General features: G+C 36.6%; 1 protein-coding gene across 2 annotated transcripts in view; it reads right to left on the reverse strand.

The window, feature by feature from the left end:
- The window catches only part of MMS22L (MMS22 like, DNA repair protein), a 131,059-nt gene that overhangs the window by 40,025 nt on the left and 66,607 nt on the right, over positions 1–24,427 (reverse strand). For both annotated transcript variants that reach the window (XM_023254186.2, XM_045057863.1), the window contains exon 15: positions 1,811–2,004. In XM_023254186.2, coding sequence (XP_023109954.2) covers positions 1,811–2,004 — 194 coding nt within the window. The remainder of the gene's footprint in view (positions 1–1,810; positions 2,005–24,427) is intronic.

The following is a 24,427-nucleotide window of genomic DNA, read 5'->3' on the forward strand; positions in this document are numbered from 1 at the left end:
TTGTCAACGGTTCGCTAACTGGCCTCCCTATAGTTGGCTCTCAGTCTAGTAGCCAGAAGGGTGCTCCTCACTGCTTTGCTCAACACTTTTTCAAAAGCTTCTAATCTCAGAGTAAAAGCAGAGAGTCTTTCCAACTGCATACAAGGCAGAACACAAGCCAGCTCTTCACTACCTTTTGGTTATATATCTGGACTCTCCCTTCCTTTCTTATGCCACACAAGCTTTTATGGCTTCTCTGTGGTTCCTCAAGCACACCAGACATGCTCTTGCTTCTGTTCGTGTGCAGAGCATTGGTCTCTGACTTCCTTCAGGTCTTTGCTTCAATGGTACTTACTCAAGCCTCCCTGACAATTCTATTTAAAATTACAATCTGCCTCTGGAATTCCCTATCCTCTCTGATATATTTTTATTTTTCTCCAGAAACAATTATCACCTTTTATTACATATCTTGCTTACTTACTAATTGTTCTCTCCCCTGCACTAGACTAGAAGTTCAATGAGAACAGGTAACTTACACGTGAGAAAAGGAATTGCAGTCCTTTTCCCATTGGTAATTCCACAATGGCATTACCATAAAATAAATGTGGGTGTTCGATGACTGTTGTTTTTAATGCAGGAAACTTTTTTTCTCCTAACCTATCAAGTCTTTACTTCAAAACAAACCCCTATAAGTATGTGTGTGTGTGTGTGTGTGTGTGTATACACTTTTACTTATTTTTAGCAACTAGGACAGCGCTCATTAAACTTGTGTGGTATCATTTCTGTTCACTGACTGTGAGTTGGGATGATGAATGCAAGAAAGAGAAGTCATATTGGCTTCTAATGACTGCTTTGGTTAAACTGATTACATATCAATATTTATTTTCATAGACATTCTGGTAGCTGGAAAACTGTGTCCTGTCACAGTTCTTCAATCTGTCATTGTAATGTTTTAATTATGGAAATGCTAGTAGAATTCAAGATCTTTCACAATTTATATCGTTCAGTCTTTTATGTAGTGCTTTTAGCTCAGCTTTCTGTCATTCACACCAGGGTAAAATAAACCATGGTTTAGGTGTTAGGTCTTAAAAAACATCACATCGAAATGCATTATATACCTTTACACAAATTGCAATTAAAGGCATGTAGTTGCTATACTGATCTCCATCTATTCTAGTACTTCTTAACATATTTTGCGTGAAATATTCCTTTGAGAAAGATAATGATCTCTTCTTAGAAAATGGCAAATATGCTCAGATACTCAAATTCTTGTCTACAACGTCATGTGATTCAGATTCCCTTAAAGCCTAAGCACATGACCTTAGGCCAAGAGTCAAATTAATTAAAAATTACAACCTAAAATAGAATCTAGAAGTCACAACAATAACAGTCTATACATTTGAGGTTATTCTTATCTCTGCTTGGTGAAGTAGAATTCATAGTACATTCTTTTACTCTTCACAGAAGTAACTTCATGTTACATCTAGATATCTCCGTACACAATTTGAAAATAACGTCCTTGAACTAGAAGAAATCAAATGCTACTTTTCTTTCCAGATATTGCACGCATAAGAAAAATTTATGCACATTCGATATTTTTAAGATCGAAAATTATATTTTATTTTTAGCAAACAATCACTTAATTTTTACCTTTACTAAGAAGAAAACAAGCCAAAGGATCTTAATTTAAAAATATAAAACTCTTTTTATCTTTCTGGTTGTCAAAGTATTTATTAGACTGTAATAAAAGAGTTTGTTACCAAGCAAACAGAAGAAAAAACTGACAGAGTCTGCAAAATGAGAAGCTAATTAGCAAATTAACAACGCTGACCTGCAGCTGCGTCCGCAAGTTCTGAGAGAGGCACTATCTGTGACATTCTCTGACTCTTCAAAAATGAAAAGAAATGTCTCCATAGTGCACTGGCAACTGCAGCAAGGTGGCGCTCTTTAGCCGATAATGAAGACTGTGCAGTTAGGTCCACATTCTCCTTTTGAAGTTCCTGACGCAATTGTTGATGCATACTCCTAAAAAGAAATAAAAATATAGCTAACGCCCAACAAATCTTTACAAAAATCTTCTTTGAATACATTTTTGGCTTTTAACGTTTATATCATATGAAAACTGAAGGACCGTTTTATATAATTAAAACCTTTATGCCAAGACATTATGCATTTCTGGTTATTTGATGGATGAATGATGGCATATTAAGCACCATAAAGTTAATGTTAATTACTAATGTCAACCATTAATTATATGCTTTTTAATATGTCAGATCCAAATGAGAAACAGGCAGCTTCAGAATGAATGTCTGCATTTTGCAACTCGCTATGACAAGTGATTTTACTTACAGTGTAGACATGAAAGCAATTTTTTAAACCATTTTCTTCCAAGAGCTTTAGGACATGGATGTACCAAGAGGAAAGAAAGTACATCTAGCTTGCCTGTGTGTGGCATTTGTAATTAAAATATTTTCCTACACAAAACTGTGCCAGGTATAATCTTGGTACTTTGGTCCCAAAAAATCCATAATGATTTTCACAAAGCGGACAATAATAAATAAAAAAGTTCTTGCTCTCCATAACTTAGTAAAACATGAATACAATGATGCCTAGTCATTTATTTACCTATATGTTTAACTGAAAATTTAGACATTTCTTGCAAACCAAAACTACAGTGAGATATCACCTCACTCCTGTCAGAAAAGGTAAAATTAACAACACAAGAAACGACAGGTGTTGGTGAGGATGTGGTGAGAAAGGAACCCTCTTGCATTGTTGGTGGGAGTGCAAACTCTGGAAAACTGTATGGAGTTTCCTCAAAGAGTTAAAAATGGAACTACCTTAGGATTCTGCAGTTGCACAATTGGTTATTTACCCAAAGAATACAAGAACACTAATTCAAAGGGATACATGCACCCCTATGTCTATAACAGCATTATTTACAATAGTCAAGATATGGAAGATGAATGGATAAAGAAGATACAGTGTGTGTATATACATGCACAATGGAATATTTTATTCAGCCATACAAAAGAATGAAATCTTGCCATTTGCAATGACATGGATGGAGCTAGAGTATAACGCTAAGCAAAATAAGTCAGAGTAAGACAAACACCATACGATTTCACTTAAACGTGGAATTTAAGAAACAAAACAAGGGGAAAAATGAGAGAGAAATAAATAAAAAAAAGACTCTAAATTATAGAGAACTGAGGGAGGGAGGTGGGTTGAACAGGTGATGGGGATTAAGGAGTGCACTTGTTGTTATGAGCACAGGGTGAGGTATGGAAGTGCTGAATTACTATACTGTACACCTGAAACTAATTTAACACTGTATTTTAACTAATTAAAAATAAAAATAACAAAAAAAGAAAATTTAGACATTTCTAGACCTTAACAGAAATATAAGAGGGGAAGGAAACACTAAGAGATTTTTGTAGTGATCTGGAATATAAGGCATTTTTGCAATATTCCCAACTATTAATAATTTGATTACCTAACACTAAATGTACAACCATAATATTATTCCTGTTTCTATTACTGCCACATCAATTGAGAGTAGATACAAATGCATGGATATCATCCTGAGATAGATACGCTTTCTTCAATGAAAGACAAACCAGTTAAAACATAACCAATAGAGCTAAGGCAGAAGACTTCCTCTGATAGTGTTCCATTAAGAAAAATAACTAGTACTTAAAAAAAATATTACATTATTTCTCACATTCCTGATGTTTTTTTAAGTTTTTTTTTTTTTTTTAAGGGGCACCTGGGTGGCTCAGTCGGTTGCATGTCCAACTTCGGCTCAGGTCACGATCTCACAGTTCATGGGTTCAAGCCCTGCTAATAGCCCTGGGCTATTAGCCCAGAGCCTGGAGCCTGCTTCGGATTCTGTGTCTCCTTCTCTCTCTGCTCCTCCCCCACTCATGCTCTGTCTCTCTCTGCCTCTCAAAAATAAAAAAATGTAATAAAAAATTTTTTTAAGTGTTTTTTTTTTAAAAAAATATTTTTGACAGAGAGAGAGACAGAGCGTGAGCAGGGGAGGGAAAGAGAGAGAGGGAGACACAGAATCCAAAGCAGGCTCCACGCTCTGAGCTGTCAGCACAGAGCCTGATGTAGGGCTTGAAACCCATAAGCTATGAGATCATGATCGGAGCTGAAGCTGGCTGCTCAACCAACTAAGCCACCCAGGTGCCCTGCCTGATGTTTTTTTAAAATGTTTTATTTATTTATTTTGAGAGAGAGAGAGAGCGAGCAAGTAGGGAAGGGGCAGAGAGAGAGGGAGAGAGAATCCCAAACAGGCTCTGCACTAACAGCCTAGAGCCCGAAGTGGGGCTCAGGAACTGTGAGATCCTGACCTAAGCTGAAATCAAGAGTCAGATGCTTAACCAACTGAGCCACCCAGGCGCCCCTAAATTAGTTTATATAGGGGAAGTAGACACTTAAAATAAATACACAAAATACAGAACTTAGTACACGTACCTAAAACATTTCCACTGAAAGATCAAACTGGACCCAAGACCACATTTTAGGACTTTTTGCATAAACTACACCTAAGTAAGTAAAATATTATCAGTTATATAACATTAGGATGCTGCGCCCCTTGCCACTGAATTCTTGGATAATCATGAGACACTACTTAATACTACCTGAAATATCGATAAAAAAGTACAAAATGCCTGGGGAAAGAAGATCATAGCAAGCAATTCTCATAAAAGCTAACCAAATATCTGCTATATCCTCTCTGGTAAAAACATGCCTGAGATGCTTTCAACTTGAACTAGTGGCTAGAGAACCATTTCAAATCCTTTAGCTTTGAGTAAGTTGAATATCAACTACTAAAATCCATTTGGCACCTAACTTAACTGCCTACATCAACATGTAGCAAATTTCATGACCACATGTCAACACACTAGAGTCCAAGTAAAATAACACCACCATTGGCACAACACAGTTATAGCCATTTCAAAGTATACTGGTTTCAAAGAATAACTTACTGCACTAGAGTAGGATAAATTGTGCTCCCTATTTCTAAATAGATAAGCCATTTCTTCACTAAAACCTATTCCCTAGGGAGGGATATCATTTCTGGTCATCCTCTTTGTGCTAGAAATTCTTAAATTAAAAATCAGAACAATTCTATGAGATAGGTATCAGTAATCCTCTTCATAGATGATGAAGCTGGCAGTGAGAAAGTTAAATACACCCAAAGGTCACATGGCTAAGAAAGGCTGGGCCCATAATCTGAACTTAAAACTCACTCTGAAGCCCATACCTTCCTCCTACACACACACTTATGCACTAAGAATCACACAATTTAAACACTGATCAATCTTCTTCTCTTCCTACTTGGGTTGAAGAAAGTTCAGTAAACCTAAGAAAAGGAGCTAGAAAAGCCTCATGTAGCTTTGTCTCTTACACCAGAATTCTGTGTTAGAAAAAAGTACAAGAGGTAGCCAGAAAAATGCATTTGAGGCAATACTGAAAAAGGCCAACAAATCTGAGCCACTTTTGACCTCTTCAGAGCAAAACAGTGAGGTACCAGGGATTCTAAGTAGGAGTTACTATTGGGATCTGATTCAGAGGTCTGAAAAAAGAAACAAACCACTAGGTAAAAAAGCTAGAGATTACATCTTCCAATGTAAGAGTTAACACAGCAAAAACAAGTTCCAATTAAGCATAAGACATTGACCCAAACACAGATTTGTTTTGGAAATGTGCATCCTCTTTGCATTTTGGTTCAAAAGAAGTTAGATATCCTGGGACTATGCAAAATACTTTCTGCTTGATGGTTTGAATATTCAAGGAATATCAGTTTGAATAAGAATGAAAATCTGCTAATTTAACACCAAATAAAGTTGTTTAAAACCTTGTAATAGTTTGTGTAAACATGAGCCAATCAGAGAATGACAGATGCAGGAAATGTCAAGGATATCCTACAATGGGAGTCTGAAGGGAGAATCAAATTTCTGCACTGTAGCCAAAACAGAAATACTCCTGGCAGTCACAGGTAATTTTTTTTAAATTACATTTTCTGGATGAGAAAACTAACCGCAGAGACTACAGAAAATTTATTGTATCACATGTGACTGTGTATCTGCTGAAGGTATGTTTACGAAAATGCAAATACTGAAAGAAGCTGTCACTACAGGTAACAAATACAACACAAAGCATATATGAAATACATAAAGTGTCTAACAGTTCTCGGTGTCATGGCTATTTTATGAAACATTTTCTACCTTCTTCAACAAACTGGAGAAAAATTTGAAAGTAAATTTACTGCACAGAAAATGAAATGTACTGTTGGGTCAAAATCAAAAAAGAAATATCACAGGAGAGAGAGAATCTCCTAACACTTGGCAAATGTTTTGAGTAAAGACAAATTTAACATGGGTTAAAACCATTTTGGAAACACATACATGTGGAAATATACATGCCTAACTATCCGACTTACATTCTGAAAGATGCAATATAGTATAGTAAAAAATAAAATTTGCTGAATGTCAAGTTACTCAAATTGTGGCTCTCAGAGAAACAACAGCCAACACCCAGCACTCATCAGTATTTACCACCATGTGCCACGTACCATGTTGAGTGTTTTATAAGCATTTATTTCTTACCGTATGAGTTTGGTGCAGTTATTATCATCTTACAAATGGGGAAACCAGGGCAAAAGAAGTACATGTTGGGTAACACAGCTGGCTATTAGCAAAGCTACCCAGAGCTGTGTGACCTCAGAAAAAGTGAGTAAGCTCCCAATGTTTATTTTTTGAAGAATCAAGAAGAGGAACATTCATTTGCTATATTCACTGTCAGGTTAACTGTGAAGACCACATGAAATACTTCCTCAAAAATGTTTAGAAACCTACCATTACAGTAGGCAAACACCAAAACTTTTCCTTCCTTCCTTCCTTCCTTCCTCCCTCCCTCCCTCCCTCCCTCTCTCTCTCTCTCTTTCTTTTTTCTTTCTTTCTTTCTTTCTTTCTTTCTTTCTTTCTTTCTTTCTTTCTTTCTTTCTTTCTTTCTTTCTTTCTTTCTTTCTTTCTTTCTTTAAGAAGAGGAACAATCATTTGCTATATCCACTGTCAGGTTAACAGTGAAGACCACATGAAATACTTCCTCAAAAATGTTTAGAAACCTACCATTACAGTAGGCAAACACCAAAACTTTTCCTTCCTTCCTTCCTTCCTCCCTCCCTCCCTCCCTCCCTCTCTCTCTCTCTCTCTCTCTCTCTCTCTTTCTTTCTTTCTTTCCCAAACTTTTACATACTTAGTTATCCAGGTCTTCTTATGCTTTTATTTTAGCTCCGGTATCCTTCCCCCTATGGCTTACCTTATTATGTCCAAGCATATTCCTGGTTCCTGGATCTGACTGCTCTCTTGCCCAATTTTGCAAGATCTGTTTTCCTGGGTTTTTTTGTTTGTTTGTTTGTTTTTTGTTTTTTAAACATTTGCTTTGGGGGGGGGAGGGGCAGAGAGAGGGGGGCAGAGAGGATCCCAAGCAGGCTCTATGCTGACAGCAGAGAGCCCAATGTGGGGCTTGAACTCATGAACCCTGAGATCATGACCTCAGCCAAAGTTGGACGCTCAACCGACTGAGCCACCCAGGCGCCCCTGTTTTCCTGTTTTTATCTTTCCACTACTTCCTTCTGTGATTTCACATATTCACTTAGTCATCACAGCCCCACATACTCACCCCTACACAGTCATGCGAATACACTGAGGTATCTGTCACATGAGTGGCACTGAAACTGGCACCTGCCTGCTGCTCCCTGCCAGCCTGGTCTCTGTAGTACATTCTTTCCTCACAGCTTAGGCAGGCTTCTGGGAACACTTCCCGGACTACTGTATCTAGGTTTTACTTCTAATCCTCCTTTTCTTTTGTTTCTCCTATAACTGATAATTACAGAAGTATGACATTCTGTACATCACTTTCCTAGTAGTCATTATTGTATATGTAGTATTTCTAATACATTATGCCTCAAAATTGAAAGAAAATTTGTCTAGTGAGGGACCTGTGTCCACACATAAAGCATAATATAATACAACTGATAAGAGATGAAAGCAAAGGATTAACAACAATTAATAATTGAATTCCTCCTTTAGTCCTACTCCAAACCTGGCAACTTTTTTCAATCAGTATTAGTGAAAAATAAAATGGTAAGTTCTAAGGTAAAAAGTTGTCCTAAACCAAGACAGATAATTATTCCAAGTATCTGATTTAGCTAATAGAAAACTGGATGGGAATCAGATTACTCTATGACCATTTTTATTCTCAGATAAACTCACTAAAAAACTGAAGGTACTTTGGATCCTCTTGTCATTCTTGTTCACAGCTAAAACCTAGGGCTATAATTACTTTACTACTCAGAATATAACATAATCAAAGTAATGACATTACCAGAAAAAAAAAAAAAAAAAAAAAACCTAAGTCTTACAGTTTGAAGTTATCCTAAAAATCATCCAATCCAATCCAACCTCCAGCTATAAAGAGACTTCTGCAAAGCCCCACTATGAGAGAATGGTAGCTTGAGTCTTGAGCCCCAGTTCTGTGCATGCCCCAGTTATCAGGGAGAGGCAGTAAATCAGAAACCAGGCTGGCAAATAGCAGCCTGGTTATGCCTTGCAATGCCTCCCTATAATAGCTCAATGTGTTTGTGTGTATGTGGAGGAGGGGGTGGATGGTGGTGATGACTGAGTGCATATGTGACATCAAGGCTGTTTTGACTACTGAGGGACTATGACAAATAGAAAGCACAGCACTGGCGAAGATGCTTCCAGACACATATAATGCACTAAGGAATAAGGGAATAAAAGGGCTTCTCAAGATGTAAGGAAACTTGTCCAAATGAACACTTGTCCAGGAAAGAGAAGACCAGCTTGTGACCCCAGAAAACTTCTGAGACTTAGTTTTTCATCTGTTAAATGGAAATAATGCTCTATTATATACACTATCGAGCTGTCAAATCACACCACTTAGGTAAAAACAATCTGTAGACTATAAGGCAAGATAATGTGCATTTTAGTCGCATTTCTACTGCTTCTAAATCCGTACTAACCATGCTTATGATGCACTAGAGCATTATCTAGGAAGACGTGGGCTTTAGAGACAGACATACCACAGTATAAATCTTTGACCAAGAAGTATCAATAAGATACTTTCCAATAATGGAACAGTTACTGTAGGCCAGGGAATCGAAGATTTTTATTGAGAATATATACACAGTCTTATTCTGTTTTTGGCCTTTACTAATTTAATCCTATAGGTACTATTATTATCCCCATTTTATAGAAAAGAAATCTAAGTACAGAGAAGATAAATAATTCGATTCTGGGCTATACTGTTAGTAAGCAGCAGAGCCAGAACTTGAACCCAAGCAGTCAGTCTAACTACCATGCAACTATGTTACACCTACCTTAAATGCCATTTTGCTCTCCAAATAAATAATACATGTTTTAATGTTAAGTTGCTATATTCATTCATTCATTCATTCATTCATTCATTCATTCATTCATACGCTAAGCTCTTAATAAAGGTAGTTACAAACTAGTATAACACCCAATCCCAGGTGGTATACCAGTTGCATACACATTAAAGGTTTAATACTTCTGGGAGTGGAGGTCATTCTATAAGGATCCCAAAGGTCAATGAACATGTGATAATTTAAAAAGTTTCCTGTGAAGGGTCCCTGGATGGCTCACTTGGTTAAGCTTCCGACTCTCGGTGTTGGCTCAGGTCGTGACCTCGCATTTCATGGGTTCGAGCCCTGCATTGGGCTCTATGCTGACAATGCAAAGCCTGCCTGGGATTCTCTCTCCCCCTTTCTCTCTGCCCCTCCTTCATTCATTCTCTCTGTCTCTCTCAAAATGAATAAACTTAACAATTAAAAAAAAATATATATATAAATAATATATATAAATATATAAATAAAAATTAAAAAGATTCCTGTGACCCACAATTAATTAATTTGCAAGACTGGGGAAAGAGAATATATCAGGAATCCAATGTTGAGTCTGGCAAACCAAGCATGCTTGTAGCAATACTGCCTTACAGTTTTAGAGAATAGTATTGGTAAAGTACTTAAAATGAGGCTGCTTGCCACTATCCCCCAAATATGGTACAGCATGAAAATATGCCAGTAAAAAGGAGTTATTTTTAGGAATTAACTCTCATAATTTTATTCATCACATTTATAGATGATTATGGGTCTCAAGTCAGTTAAGTTTTCCAGTAGTATTTTACTTCATTTTACTGTATATCAGTAAAAAGGGGGGGTGCCTGGGTGGCTCAGTCAGTTAAGCATCCAACTCTTGATTTCAGCTCAAGTCATGACCTCACGGTTTGGGAGATCAAGCCCCACTTTGGGCTCTGTGCCGTCAGCCTGATTAGGATTCTCTCACTCCTCTCTTGAAATAAATAAATGGGGGCGCCTGGGTGGCTCAGTCGGTTGAGCGGCCGACTTCGGATCAGGTCATGATCTCACGGTCCGTGAGTTCAAGCCCCGCGTCGGGCTCTGTGCTGACAGCTCAGAGCCTGGAGCCTGTTTCAGATTCTGTGTCTCCCTCTCTCTGACCCTCCCCTGTTCATGCTCTGTCTCTTCTGTCTCAAAAATAAATAAAACGTTAAAAAAAAAAAATTAAAAAATAAATAAATAAATAAACATTAAAAAAAAAAAGGATCTACCTTGGTAGTTCTCAATTCTGACTACCATCAAAATCATCTGTAGAGCTTTCTAAAACTACTAATGCCAGTCTTACTAAAGATCTTCCTCTGGGGTGCCTGGTAGCTCAGCTGGTTAAGCATCTACCTCTTGATATCGGTGCAGGTCCTAACCTTGAGCCCCGTTTCGGACTCCACTCCAAGCATGGAGTCTGCTTGGGATTCTCTCACTCCCCCTCTCTCTACCCCTCCCCTGCTTGTGCTCTCTTTCTCCCAAAATAAATAAATAAACATTAAAAAAAATCGTTAAGTTTGGGATCTAAACATATTACCTGTTCTTAAATTCTGACTCACTAGGTCTGGGGAGGGGCCAGAGAGTCTACATCTCTGTTCAGTAGATGCTGCCAGCCCTGGGCCACACTTTAATCTCTTACCTTCCTGACTTTCCTCGTCTCTAAAATAGGGTCAATAATAGTACCTAAAGGATTAAATTAGTTAAAATCAAACACTTAGAATAGGATTGACATATATTCTCAATAAGCTGACTTTGATTTTTTGGTCAATGATAAAAGTGACTTCATTTATTGCATATATCCTATTTAATTCTTGTATCACATAAGGATATGGCCCATGGACTACACAAGTAGCAAGACCATATATAATTCTGTACTAGAGGAGTACTCTACTCTGTAGGCAGAAGTATAAAACAAACTGTAGGCTTTATACCAACTCAGGGAAGAAAGATCATTGAGGGCATCAGAACAAAATGGGCATGGAAATGATTCTCTAAGGACAGGTTAAGAACTGAATATGTGAAAATGAATAAAGTAAAAGCACAAAGGTATACAAAATCCATTCGTTTACTCTCTAATTCCACACATATTGCATATGCTCTACGCAGTTGGGATATAGAGTTTACAAAGCTCTGCCTTTCTGGAGCTTATATTTTAATAAGGTAGATAATGAAACAAACATAGATGTGTAACATTTCAGGTTGTGGTACACTTTATGAATAAAAAGTAATCAAAGTACGGAGATAATGAATGATGGGAACAAATATTTCAACTAGGATGATAAGGAAGCATCTACTGAGGTGACATTTGAACAAAAACCTAGTAATTAGGGAGTAATTCCCTCCCTAAGTAAGGGAGGGAATTATGGGAAGAGAGCATTCTAGGGAGAAGAAACAGCAAATGCAAAGGTGCCAAGGTTGGCAGTTCCATAGGCTCAAGGAACAACAATTAGGAAACCAGTCGGCTGTAGCACAATGGGTGATAGATGGAACAACAGATGAAAAGCAAAGAGTAACATAATATGCATCTTACAAGGAAAATATAAAAGAAAAAGGGGAAGGAAAGAAAAAATAACCACTCTAACTATAATGGAGCAACACTAGAAGGCAATCAATTTAAGAATGGAAAATATGGCCATGTTTGTTCATTCACACGTTTTCCTCATTCACTCCACAAAAGGTTACTCAGCATCACTCACTGTATCTGATACCAAAAACACAAAAACAATTAAGGCAGACACTGCTGTTAAAAAAAAAACAAAAAAAAAAAAACCAAAAAAAAACAATAAATAAATCAAGATTTCATTTTAAAGGTAGTTAGGAGCCACTGAAGGATTCTGAACTGAGCAACAGCATAATGAAAACAGTGCTTTGGGAAAGATTAATCTGGTAATGGCAAACAGAATGGGTTAGAATAAGAATGGACTAGAGACCAGAGAGACCAATTATGAGGCTTCTGTAAACATCTAGGTATGGGCTTATACCCAATTTGAGCTCCTTATGAAGGAAAAAGAAAGCCCACAGTAATTATTTGGCATTTTGTGAGGGAGAGGAAGCAGTCTTTGTTTTTGCCAAATTTTGAGGGAGGGAAACTAAAAGTTAGGAGGGGCAATTAATTAGTACAGGAGAGTATAATTTGATTTGAAAACAGAAAACTTATGTAACAAATTCCAAAAAGTTTTTGGAAATCTAGATCCAGAGTCCAAGAATACGTTTAGACTCAGGAATCACTGTTTTGTAATTCAGCTAATTTTAATGAATTCAATGTCTATTAATTACATGAAGTACCATATTAGATGCTATCAACTATGATCATTGCTCTGAAAGAATACACAATCAAGTTCTGAGAAAGGGGTATGTACAGAGTATAGTAATGCAAAAAGGAACATTTGGTCCAAGTAGGGGTTTGATGACTTCTTAAATATGCCATTATAAGATCATGGAAGTTGTGTTAACTAAATGAAAAAATAATACAAAAAAGTTCTAGGAAATTGAAATAATATGAGTAAAGCATAGTAACATATTATTGCATGGTGTATGAGAGGGCTGACCAACAATTTAGTATTACCATAAGATGAAAGGTCAAGGGGTAGAATGATGGAAAGTCAAACTAGAGAAGTGATGGAGCTAAGGTGTTGAAGGGCCACGCCATCTAAAAAGACCTATGAGTGAACAATTCTTTAAAGTGGAGAGAATCAACAGCAACAAAAACAACTTACATACTCAACATATATCTGCCTAATAGTTGGTTCCCAATATAACCTAAAACTTATAAGGACAATCCTATGCACTTATACATTTAAACACCCTGTGTAAATGAACAAAGCTAATGTTACAATGCTATTTGTATTTTTACATATATATTTTTACATATTTATACATATACGTATATATATATATTTTTTTTTACATAAATATTTTAAAAATATTTAATGAAATATTTTCATTAAAAAATCCAGCCTGGTAAGTATGAGTATATGTGACTTGGTACATATACAACTATATATAACTCATCATAACATACTATAAATATATATATTTTTGTCAATGCTTAAATGCTGTTTCATGTTCCCATCTAATAAAAGTGAGCACAACAAAACAACCCGAGCAAGTCTGACTTATAACCATTAGCATTATTAGTACAGCATAGTGCAAATTCTCTTAACAAATGGGGGCTTTACTGCAATCCTGAGTTGAATATACTTATTTTGCTGTGGGGTCTGTTTCTGCCATTTAGTCTGAGTTTGGGGGTAGAGTTTAACCTATAATCAATAAGTAATAGTCTTGAACTTAACACAAGAATCAAAGAAAAAGTATTAGGCTGGATATTAAGATTTAAATTTTACAGCACCTCAAGATGCCTCCAAGGAAATTGTTGAGGGTAGAGACCACATCAAGGCTTGGGTGAAGTCCTTCCACATTGTAACTATAATAAACTATAGGCAGATGGATGCCATAACTTAGAGATTTCTAAAAGAACAAGAAAGCAATCACCACCTGATCGTGGCCAACTCACTTCGGAAGGGGTAATGCTACAGTAACCTTATATTGCTTATATTTAGATAGGGCCCTCATTTCCGTGAACTCATCCTCTAAATTTAAATTTTTTTTTTTCAGCGTTTTTATTTATTTTTGGGACAGAGAGAGACAGAGCATGAACGGGGGAGGGGCAGAGAGAGAGGGAGACACAGAATCGGAAACAGGCTCCGAGCCATCAGCCCAGAGCCTGACGCGGGGCTCGAACTCACGGACCGCGAGATCGTGACCTGGCTGAAGTCGGACGCTTAACCGACTGAGCCACCCAGGCGCCCCTCATCCTCTAAATTTAATAGCAAGTACGTGGGTACAAGGAATGGAAGAAAGAGAGGGAGAGGTTATGCGCTCTCTATAAACAGGGAGGCTAGGTGGCTCAGTCAGTTAAACATCTGACTTCAGCTCAAGTCATGATCTCACAGTTGGTGGGCTCGAGCCCCATGTTGGGCTCTGTGCTGACAGCTCGGAGCCTGGAGCCTGCTTCGGATTCTGTGTCTCCATCTCTCTCTGGTCCTTCCCCGCTCATGCTGTGTCTCTCTCTCAAAAATAAAATTTAAAAAAAAAAAAAAATTAAAAGAAAAAAAAAACTGGTCAGTTTCCAAGTTTGCCTGCTTACAGAATATCATGTGGGTAAGACCATGAGATATGATCCAGGATCTTTGTCCATGATGTTAGAGGCACTGAGAGGTGAGATCATCCCTATAAGAAGTCTCACAATAAAATATACACATCTTTGATAGAATATCCAAAGCTGTCACACTGGTCTTTTGAGATTTCAAATACGATTCTCTTCCTCTTTAACTGTAAACAGACAGGTATAACTGAGCAATCAAAAATGCAACTGGATCTTATCTAAAATGGTGAGTTATGTATAGATTTCTCATATAAGAAAAAAGGAGAGGGAAAAACCTTAGGAACCGGTGGCTAAAAAAGGAAATCAAAGTTATTTGTAACATAGGTAGGCAATGACGTAAACAAAATATTTATGGAAAATGCCTTCATTTTGGAACAGAAAGCATCAATCTATCAAATTTAGCAACACTAGAGCCAATAATAGCTGGTGATATTAAACACACCTCACAATCTTTAATCTTCTTCCTCTTCTTGTGTCCCATCCCTGTTCCACTACGCTGGAGGTATTCCATAGTTTATTGAACGCTGTGATAGTTTTAAAACATGGCCACAAACTCTTTGGCACTCCTTGGATCTAGGAGATCTGTGATTCCAAGGCTTGGAGTCTTGCTTGCTTTGGCCAATAGAGTGCAGTGGATGATATGACACTATGTGACTCCAAGGCTTGGTAATAAAAGACCATGAAGCTTCGTTTTATTTGCAGGGAAACTCACTCTTGGAGCCCTAAAATACCATGCATGAAGTACAATCACCCTGAGAACACTCTTTGGAGAGCTGATAGGTAGCACTTGAGTCATCAGTCCTAGGTAGGCTTGTCCTTCAGCCATACTAGCTCAGAGGCTAGGCATGTTAGTGAACAGGTCATCAGGAACTGGATCCTGTAGCTTCAGCTAGTACAGTCCCCAGTCTTTTTTTATTAACCCTAGACAGCATTATCCTAGCTGAAGCCCAGACATGGTGGAGCAGAGAAGAGCTGTCCTTGGCTTTCCAAATTTCTGACCAACAGATCTGTGAGCATAATAAAAGGGTTGTTGTAGTGTTTCGTGACACTGTGTTTTGGCATGGTTAATTATACTCTAAAGAACAGGAGCCCACTATGTGTGAAGTACTATATAGGAATTAGGGTTTCAAAGATGAAAAGATATAGAACTGACCTCAAGGAATTCACATATGGGGAGGGGGAAACAAAGATTTCTCTTCATTAAAAGTATAACCAAGGGGTGGTATCTGCAACAGTGCCAAAGGCAGACTTAAGATCAAATAGCTATTTTCAAGCCTCCTAAGAACCATCTGCAACAATCTCAGAATTTCTAGACTTATTCAGGACAAATGAGTTGCAAGGATAAAGGTCATCTGAAGAAAAGCTACTTCATTTCTCTCCCTGTCCAGCACAGGGCACCTGTAAGAAACATGTACTGAGACATTTTATGTATATTATCATATTTATTCTCAATAAATTTTATTCAGTTCTGTTGCTTTCACATTTCATTAATAATTGACAACTTTTTTTTGAACCGCGTTTCATTTTAGTTTTCCCTAGACATAGAGTAGTATGTTTGCAAACCTATGGAGACCATCTTTTAAAGCTAATTAATAAAACCATCCTCCAAAAAACTAGCTTAACTCTCACCATCTCAGCAGTCTTTTCTGAGGACAACAGTAGACAGTAGCTCTATCCTCTAACTATAGCTGGAATCATGATACTGCATCTTAATTACATGTGTTTAGTTGCTACATGGAAGAATGTGACTTGGTTCAAAAGAACTCAGGATAATTTTATTAAAGGTAAAGAAAGACCCAAACATTTTTCAGGTCCGATGTTCACAACATGTAAGCTGAGGCTAAATTCCATTTGTGAGAGCTTTTTCCTAATTGGTGGTAATAAATTCCTAAAAAGAAAGGGTCTAATGGTAATGTTGACTGATTCTTAACTACATTAACCCAAATGTTCCTGTCACAGTGAAATCTGCTCTATAATTTACTTTAATGGACTAGGTGTATCAATAAATATGTCCAGTCTGGTTTTTTCCTTTCCATTTAAATCAAGTCCAACTCTATGTCAACAGATTATACCAATGTTAGAATTACAATAGCTAATGCATTGGGAAAAGTAGTGTTCTTTGATAAATAATTTTTCTAAAACCTTTTAAGCATGCTGCATCCTCAGTATTTGTTACACGCAAGACATGCAGTAAATTACACAAGCAGACACTACTGACCAATGCCAATTGTGATTATGGTCCTAAAACTCTCATCATCAGTTCAAACAGTGACTATGCTTTCGGGTTTCCAAAATCAGTCCACTAAGAGAGTCACAAAGTATCTAGGGATGTTTTATGAATTTTCTTCATTAAAAATATAACAAAACTCTAAGAGAAATAATGGCTTAGTCACCATTGTAATATAATGCTAGTCCTGGGATAGATAAGTCTTAGAAGTCTGTAAACTCCTTGAAATTATTGTAAAGTTTTATGTATATTTAAATGTATATATGTTTATGACAAAAGAGACTATAGCTTTCATGGAAGTCTCAAAAGGGTCTGCCTCGGCTGAATGAAAACTACTAATTAGATGATGTCCCTTTTCTTCTACCACTAAACATCTTCTTAAGTACCAGCTAAATGCTTCCTCTAGTTTTCTTACCTCGATTCCTTTCCTCCCTCCTTTTCATTTTCTCACTCTTTGCCTCTACTGCCCCAACAACCCAGCTGTAACTCTGTGTATCAAATACACTAATGTAAAAAAGGAAAGCTTAATCTGAATTCTACACAGAAAAAGCTGTTACTAGTCAACATATAAGATCAATCACCAAAATCATCAAAAAGAAATGAGTATAAACTGGTTTAGAACAAATCTGTATTTAAGTCAATCATTTTCTTAATTTTAACTTCTAGTTATTCCAGATACTTAGTTACACACATTTCTCTCTAGAGATACTATGTGCCACATTTACTGTAGTTCTTTGAAAGGGAGGAAAAGATAGAGGGGGGAAAAGTTTTCCTAAAAGATTACCCATTGAGTCAATGATCTGTGGGGTTATTATGAAGCTCCATTATTAGGGCTGAGAGCCTCAAAGGCTTTTGTTATGTCACTAATTTCTTTTTGCAAGGCTTCGGCAAATGAGCCGATTTATCTAGTTCTGCATGCTTGGGGCTTGATACATGCTATTTGTACATGACAGGTTTCATCTGCGTAGCACCACTGATACCATTTATCTGCACATCAAAAAAAAAAAAGCTCCTCTCCTGATGTTAAAAAAAAAAAAATTATGCATATACCAGGGTAAGAAACATTAAAAAGCTGAGTAAAAAATCTGTGATATCTCATAAAATGAAACCAAACTACAGGAAGATCACCAACTGAATAGGAATGTGCAAACGGCTATAGGAACAGTTACAGCATCAAAAAAAGGAAAAACTGGAAAGATCCTTGCTTACAGTGATAAAGCAGTAGGGCTTCGTTAGCATCCTGCAAATTTTAACTAGAAAAGAGAAAAACCAATTTACTTCAAACAAGAAAAAGATGAAGTTTTATGACCAAAGCTTCATACAGCTTTATGACCAAAGAAGAAATACTTCAAAATAAATTTTAAAACAGATCCCATCATTTGTAATAGAAGAAAATTAACCTGTGGAATTTACCCCTATAAGAAAAAGCATTTAGATTGCTTCCGTGGTTCACAATTAAAAAACCCATGATACAGTTTACATCTTATAGGAAGGTAACTTTAGATAACACAGAGGAAGAAACAAAAAGGTAACCAAATCTGAAACTGCTTTGGGTTTAAAAATGATGATCAGCTTAAAAGCATCTGTGTAAATGATTCCGAAGGGAGAGCACAGCCTACATATTTGAATAACAAGGTAATAATGTTATTTCCAGATTTCCAACAGATGATATAGAACACATTCTTTTGAGAAAAAAAATCAGTATTTTTCTTCGTGTAGAAGGTATGCACTGTATTAAGGAGTTTGCTCCTATAATTCATCATCTTTCAGAACATGAGGTTATATTAGGCTCCAATCACCCCCTACTCCTACTCTTCTCAGCATTTGGTAATACAGACAGGAGAGCTAATTTTCTGTCGTTCAGGAAGAACTGTTGGATCACTAAACTTGCATCATCATCACCTCTGAAACATAGTAAAAATCACTGTTAGAACCAATAGTTTATTAGATCGAACCCACCATCAACAATGTCAACTCTGCCTGGTCGTGTTAACAGGAAAATGTTTTACGAGTTCCACCACTGGGCATCAATTTAACTTCCAGCACCAGCTATGCTGTAAAACCGTGAGCGTAATTTATATGGTGACCTGCGTGTGTGGGAAGCAATATCTAGGTGAAACTTCTCACAGTCTGACAAAATGCTTTGATTTGCACCATTCAGATGATTGAGCAAAAAGAGTTTAAGCAATCACCACCAATAGCCTTTATCTCCAAATGCACTAAAAATTTATTACTCCATGAGTGCAACCTATTGCTTTAGAGCCAGGCTTGATAGAATAGAAATGATTGGATAAATATTACATTTTCAACTGGTACACATCTTGTCCATTAGGTTTAAATATTGGACAAGCTACATGTTTAAGATAAACATCAGTCTTAGCTGATTCCATCACATAGTACATTTAGAAAGCTTCCAAGTGTTTCCATAGTAACATTTTGTCCTTACATATAACTGATGATACATGTTCATAGCCAATTAGGAGAAAGTAAACTGAGAGACCATTGAACTCTCCTTAAAGAATCTACCTTTGTCTTTTACTTAGCACTTAATACAGCTGACAGTATTTATACATCTATTGCTGTGTATGAAGCCACCAAGTAATCAATCACTCAAGTAGGAAGGGTCATAAATACATGGCTCACCCACCTATCCTAAATAATAGTTTACCATTCAGGCCTTCCTAGAAATTATAAACTAGGCTAGATTCATACTCATGGCTTCTCCAGGAGCTACCGCTGTTATCAAAGGGAAGAATATTTATCTCACAACCTCTCTATCCACCTGCCTGAGATCATACACCTTTAAAGATGACGATGGGTGTTTCCGATCTATAGATACATAGCAAGGCTGTCATGATGACTGTAATACAACTTTTAAATATCATTTCTAGCATCAAGGGAGGGATCCTATGTATAGAATTGTCAATGCCTTTGGGCTTCTGAGCAACTACAGTAGCCTGATTGTAGCTTGACTAATGTGATTAACTCAATGTTACTGTCTACTATTTTCTAATTTGATTAGTTACTGCAATGTTAAAAATATCACCTCTAGTTTGGTGATGAAAATATGGACTCAGAGAGGTTAAATAACTTGATCAGTAAGTAATGGAAATGGAATTAAAACCCTGATCTAACTAGATCATTTTCCACTATAAGCCCTACAGAGGATGCTGTAATAATTAAATCTTTACACCTAAATGTTTAAAAAAGTATATAATAGTAAAACAAAACTTAAACACACATAGGATTATTTACAACAGGTATATCTTTACAATGCTCCTAATCACCAGTCTTTATTCATTAAAGAGACTACTAATCAAGGGATCATCAGACAAAATGACTATTGGACATTAACCTTGGCAGAGAGTTCTTTTCCTTAAGTAAAAGGTTTCCAGCCATATTTTCATGTATTTGTTTTCCACATCAAAGAAACAATTGCAATGTGCAAAATGGATATAAACCAAAAACATGCTATATAGAAACAAATCATCCTATATTCCATTCACAAAGCCATTTGTTATAGTACTACTAGAAGAGACTTAAGCATTTAACTTAGAATGCCTTAGCAAGATCTTTTAAGCTGTTTTTCTTATCTTGTTCTTCAAAATTTGAAACTAGAAAATCCCACTTGACTAGAAAGGCAAAAAAAAAAAAAAAAAGAAGAAGAAGAAGAAGGTTGTCCCTTCTAGGGTTAACAGATGCTTTTTGTAAGATTTTAGGTAAGATTAACCTTTTGCTCACAATAAGGCTGGTTATTGGTTTTATTTTTTTTTTTACTGTCTTTAACTCAGGTAAAAATCAATATAGAACGAAACAAAGGCTCTAGAGGGTCTGGCTACACCAGCTTCTGGGTTGGCTCCTGCACAATTCCACAACGTGCTGAGGCTGGGAAGGATTAGCCTGCTTGTGTTGAGTAAACCGATGATACTCAATAAACAGTTTCTGTTGTAAACCCCTTAGGACGTGCAAAGCCACACTAGTTGGCAATAGACCAGTTAAGCGGCAGAACCAGCTGTAATCTCATTTAGACCTGAGCTGATCCTCCTGTCCTTTCATTCCACAGGATCAAAGCAAACCACTGAGGAGGCAGCTGTATTATAGCGGCTCCGCTTGCTGGATGCAGCAAACATTTCATAAATTCCACTCCTTGGAGCAAGTCTCTACCTAATCTACCCAGAGCTGGGACAATCAATGAATTTCTGAATTCATTGGACTGATTATCACAGGGTAACCATTTTCTCTTTGGAGATATGTGATGAAGCAGCTTCTGTTTCTGACCATCGGGTTTTTTTTTTTTTTTTTCTTTCTTGAAAGGCCCAAATTTTCCCTCACGGTATCACATAAAAATGGTTTAAAATTACTTAGCTCATTATCTTTAATGCAAATTAACGAGCAAACAGTATATGATGCTGAATTCCTCCATACATATGTAGCAGGTGGTTACCACTCAAATGCATCAAAGCTGTAACAGTGGCCCACATTTCCACATTCAATGACACGGGGGTTGGGGGGGCGGTATCAAACCTCACTGTGCTACAAATCATATATTGGCCAAGAGTGACATTCAAAATAATGTACAGAAAAGCTTTCTAACATTCATTGGAATATTATTTAACATTTATTTCTAAGTTTTCCATAAATCAGATCACAACTTTTTTAAAAAGTTCCAAAGTGAGAGTGTTAAGTATTTCAAAATAAGCATTTCTTCTCCACCCACCTTTCAAATTAGAACTGAACCTTACTATCTCATTTTGCTGAAAATTCCCTTTAATAGGAATCTAAATTTTGAGATATAAAGCTTTGGAAAGCAGCCACCACTCCCAAATTTAACAGAATACTAAGTAGATGTGTCACCGGCATGAAGAGGCCAGGTACTACTGGGTGTCCCGTCACAGATGACTGAATAGTAAACATGAAAGAAATGAAACCCAAAACACATGTGCAAGGGTATATATAAACAACAGCATTTAAAAAGAACCGACAGATAATTTAATGTTGAGTGCCAACAGCTGAGAGGAACTCTTGCTAGTCAGGGAGCTGGCAAATTTTTAAATAAATATTTAGGCTTTGCAGGCCATACACAGCATCATATATTCTTGCTATTTACAAATATTAAACATATAAAAACTATTCTTAGCGCAATGGCTGTACAAAAACCGGCCAGGGGCCAGAGTTGGTCAGCAGCACCTTAGCTTGCCAACCCCTTCTAGTCTGGAACTACTCATTTCACAGATGAGGACGCAGACCCTTAGGCACAGGAGTTCTTTTGCATAACTAAGCAGGAAGTGTCAGCATAAGAATTAGGATCTACCAAGTCCCAGACTGGTGTTTTTCTACTGCTTCTCAACATTTACCCCAACATCACTTTTGAAAGAAAATAGTGTAAAGAATCTACCACATTTCAAAAACATTTGAAAAATGTAAGCAAAGGTGCCTGGGATTTGACAATCTAGACAGCATGCCAAAGTGACCACACATTAACTGACCCAATCACTTCCAAGCTAACAAATGCTACATGTAATGATTCACCTCTCTGATCTATTCTTCAGACATAAAAGGGTTCCATTTAACATAATCACATAATAACAGCAAAAGTGATAAATATCGAAACCTTAACTCTTCTAATATTTGCAAAATCCAGATCTTTGTAATAATAACACCACGATAGGAAACTGCAAAACTGTGTAATTATACTTTAATTGTATTGTGAGGCATGCATTAATCACAAAGTTTAAGTACCAAGGATAGAATTATAATAATTCTGTAAAACAAATTTAAGCTAGCTAAGTAGGTCAGAACCACTAACATGCAACAGGAGACCTCTGGGAATTTATCAGTTAATGGCTATTTATGTGCAAATGAGTGCCCTCCAACGCTCCAAAATCCTGTGTAGCTGAAGGGTATTTCTGTTAACCAGGAGCACTGCTTAACTGCAGAGGCATAAATTAAACCATTTTATTGGAATGATTTTTAATTCCTCTACTTTCCTTTTACCACTTCCCCCCCACCCCCACCTTTCTAGAAGCACAATTTACAGAACATATTTAACAGAAGAAAAAAAAAAAGGTGGCTGGAGAATCTTCAAAACTGGTTTCTCCCAACACCCACATGTATATGCAGATTACGCCTTCAGTAAAATTAAAGGAAAACATTTTTTTTTTGCTTCACATCTTCCAAAGGAGACTTAAATTGTTAAAAACAAAACAAAACAAAAACTAAAAGCTTCAATGTAAACACTACATCAACATACTTTTTTTTACAATGAATTATAATAAAATAAAATTGTTTTATATTCTTATATTCTTATCTTACAGAAGACAAAAAAAATTCAGTGGATTTTGCAGATATCATCTTTATAATAACGGTCAGACTATACACCTATCAAAGCATACTCTCAGAAGGGGGAAAAAAAACCTCTAAGTGTGTCACTTCTAACTTGCCTCAAAAGAAAATGAAGTATTTGGATGTTTTCAAAAGCGGGGCAGGGATAAGCAGAATAAAATTTTTCAGTGTGACATAAATACAGCTACAAGATACCACTGCACATCATTACCAGGACCATGTCAAACTTACTCAAGTACAAGGGTGGCATAAAATTAGATACTATCTCACTTTTAGATTTTAGGTAGAATAACAGTTAAATCACTCTTTTTAAAGATTTAATACAGAGGCAACTTAAAAGTTTTAAATTGTGCTAACATTTCCTTGGAGTCCTTTCTTTCCCATCATTAACTGAAAAATAAAATATAATTTAATTCTAAGTTAAAGACAAATAAAGGCCAAAATAAGATATACAGTATCTTTAGAATTAGTGTATTTATTGCACAGATGAAAACCTCATCAGGTTAAGCTAGAACAAAAAAATGTAATATTTGTGGAAACTATTTTACACATACAGGTAAGCAAAGTTTGTGGCAAACTCCCTCAAAAAGATAAGAAAATGTTCCACTCATCTTTCCATAATTGAATTTTTCAGAGTTGTAAGTAAATTATAGCAGAGTGTATGATTACATCAAGTTTCCTTCTGATTAGCGTGCCTTGGAAACATATCACTTCTGGATTCAGAGCACGATCATTAAAGGTATCAAGTGCTCCACTGGACAATTATGTTTGCATATGAAGCAGGGAACAGAGGTCTCCAGTCTAATGCCATGTGTTATACTTAAATGTATAAGACATATAAGTCATAGAAATTAAGATGTATTTACAGCCTGGAAACATAACTTCATCACAACTATCTGTGTTCAGGAAGAAAAGTATTAACTACAAAAGATAAATTCTCACACAACTGTAACCTAACCATCTGTTAAAGGTCACTGCCCTATTTCAAAAGGGTACTCTCAGAAGCTATAAAGTAAGGGCTCACTGGAGCTCCCTCTCTGTCACTTGTTGATTAGGGGCAAGAGTACTCATGCCAGTCTTCCAATCACAGGAAGATTCTCAGTCAGATCTCTCTGCCCTAAGGATTAGTTAATGCTGTGCAGAGACAAAGAGGACCTACTTTCATTGACGAGACAACAAATATACAGTCAGCTTACTGAAGGAGCATCAAAATTAAGAAATGGGCCCCATATTTGGACTATAACCTCCAAAATTACATTAA

This window comes from Felis catus, chromosome B2, assembly GCF_018350175.1.
Source record: "Felis catus isolate Fca126 chromosome B2, F.catus_Fca126_mat1.0, whole genome shotgun sequence".
In the NCBI taxonomy this organism is placed as follows: domain Eukaryota; kingdom Metazoa; phylum Chordata; class Mammalia; order Carnivora; family Felidae; genus Felis; species Felis catus.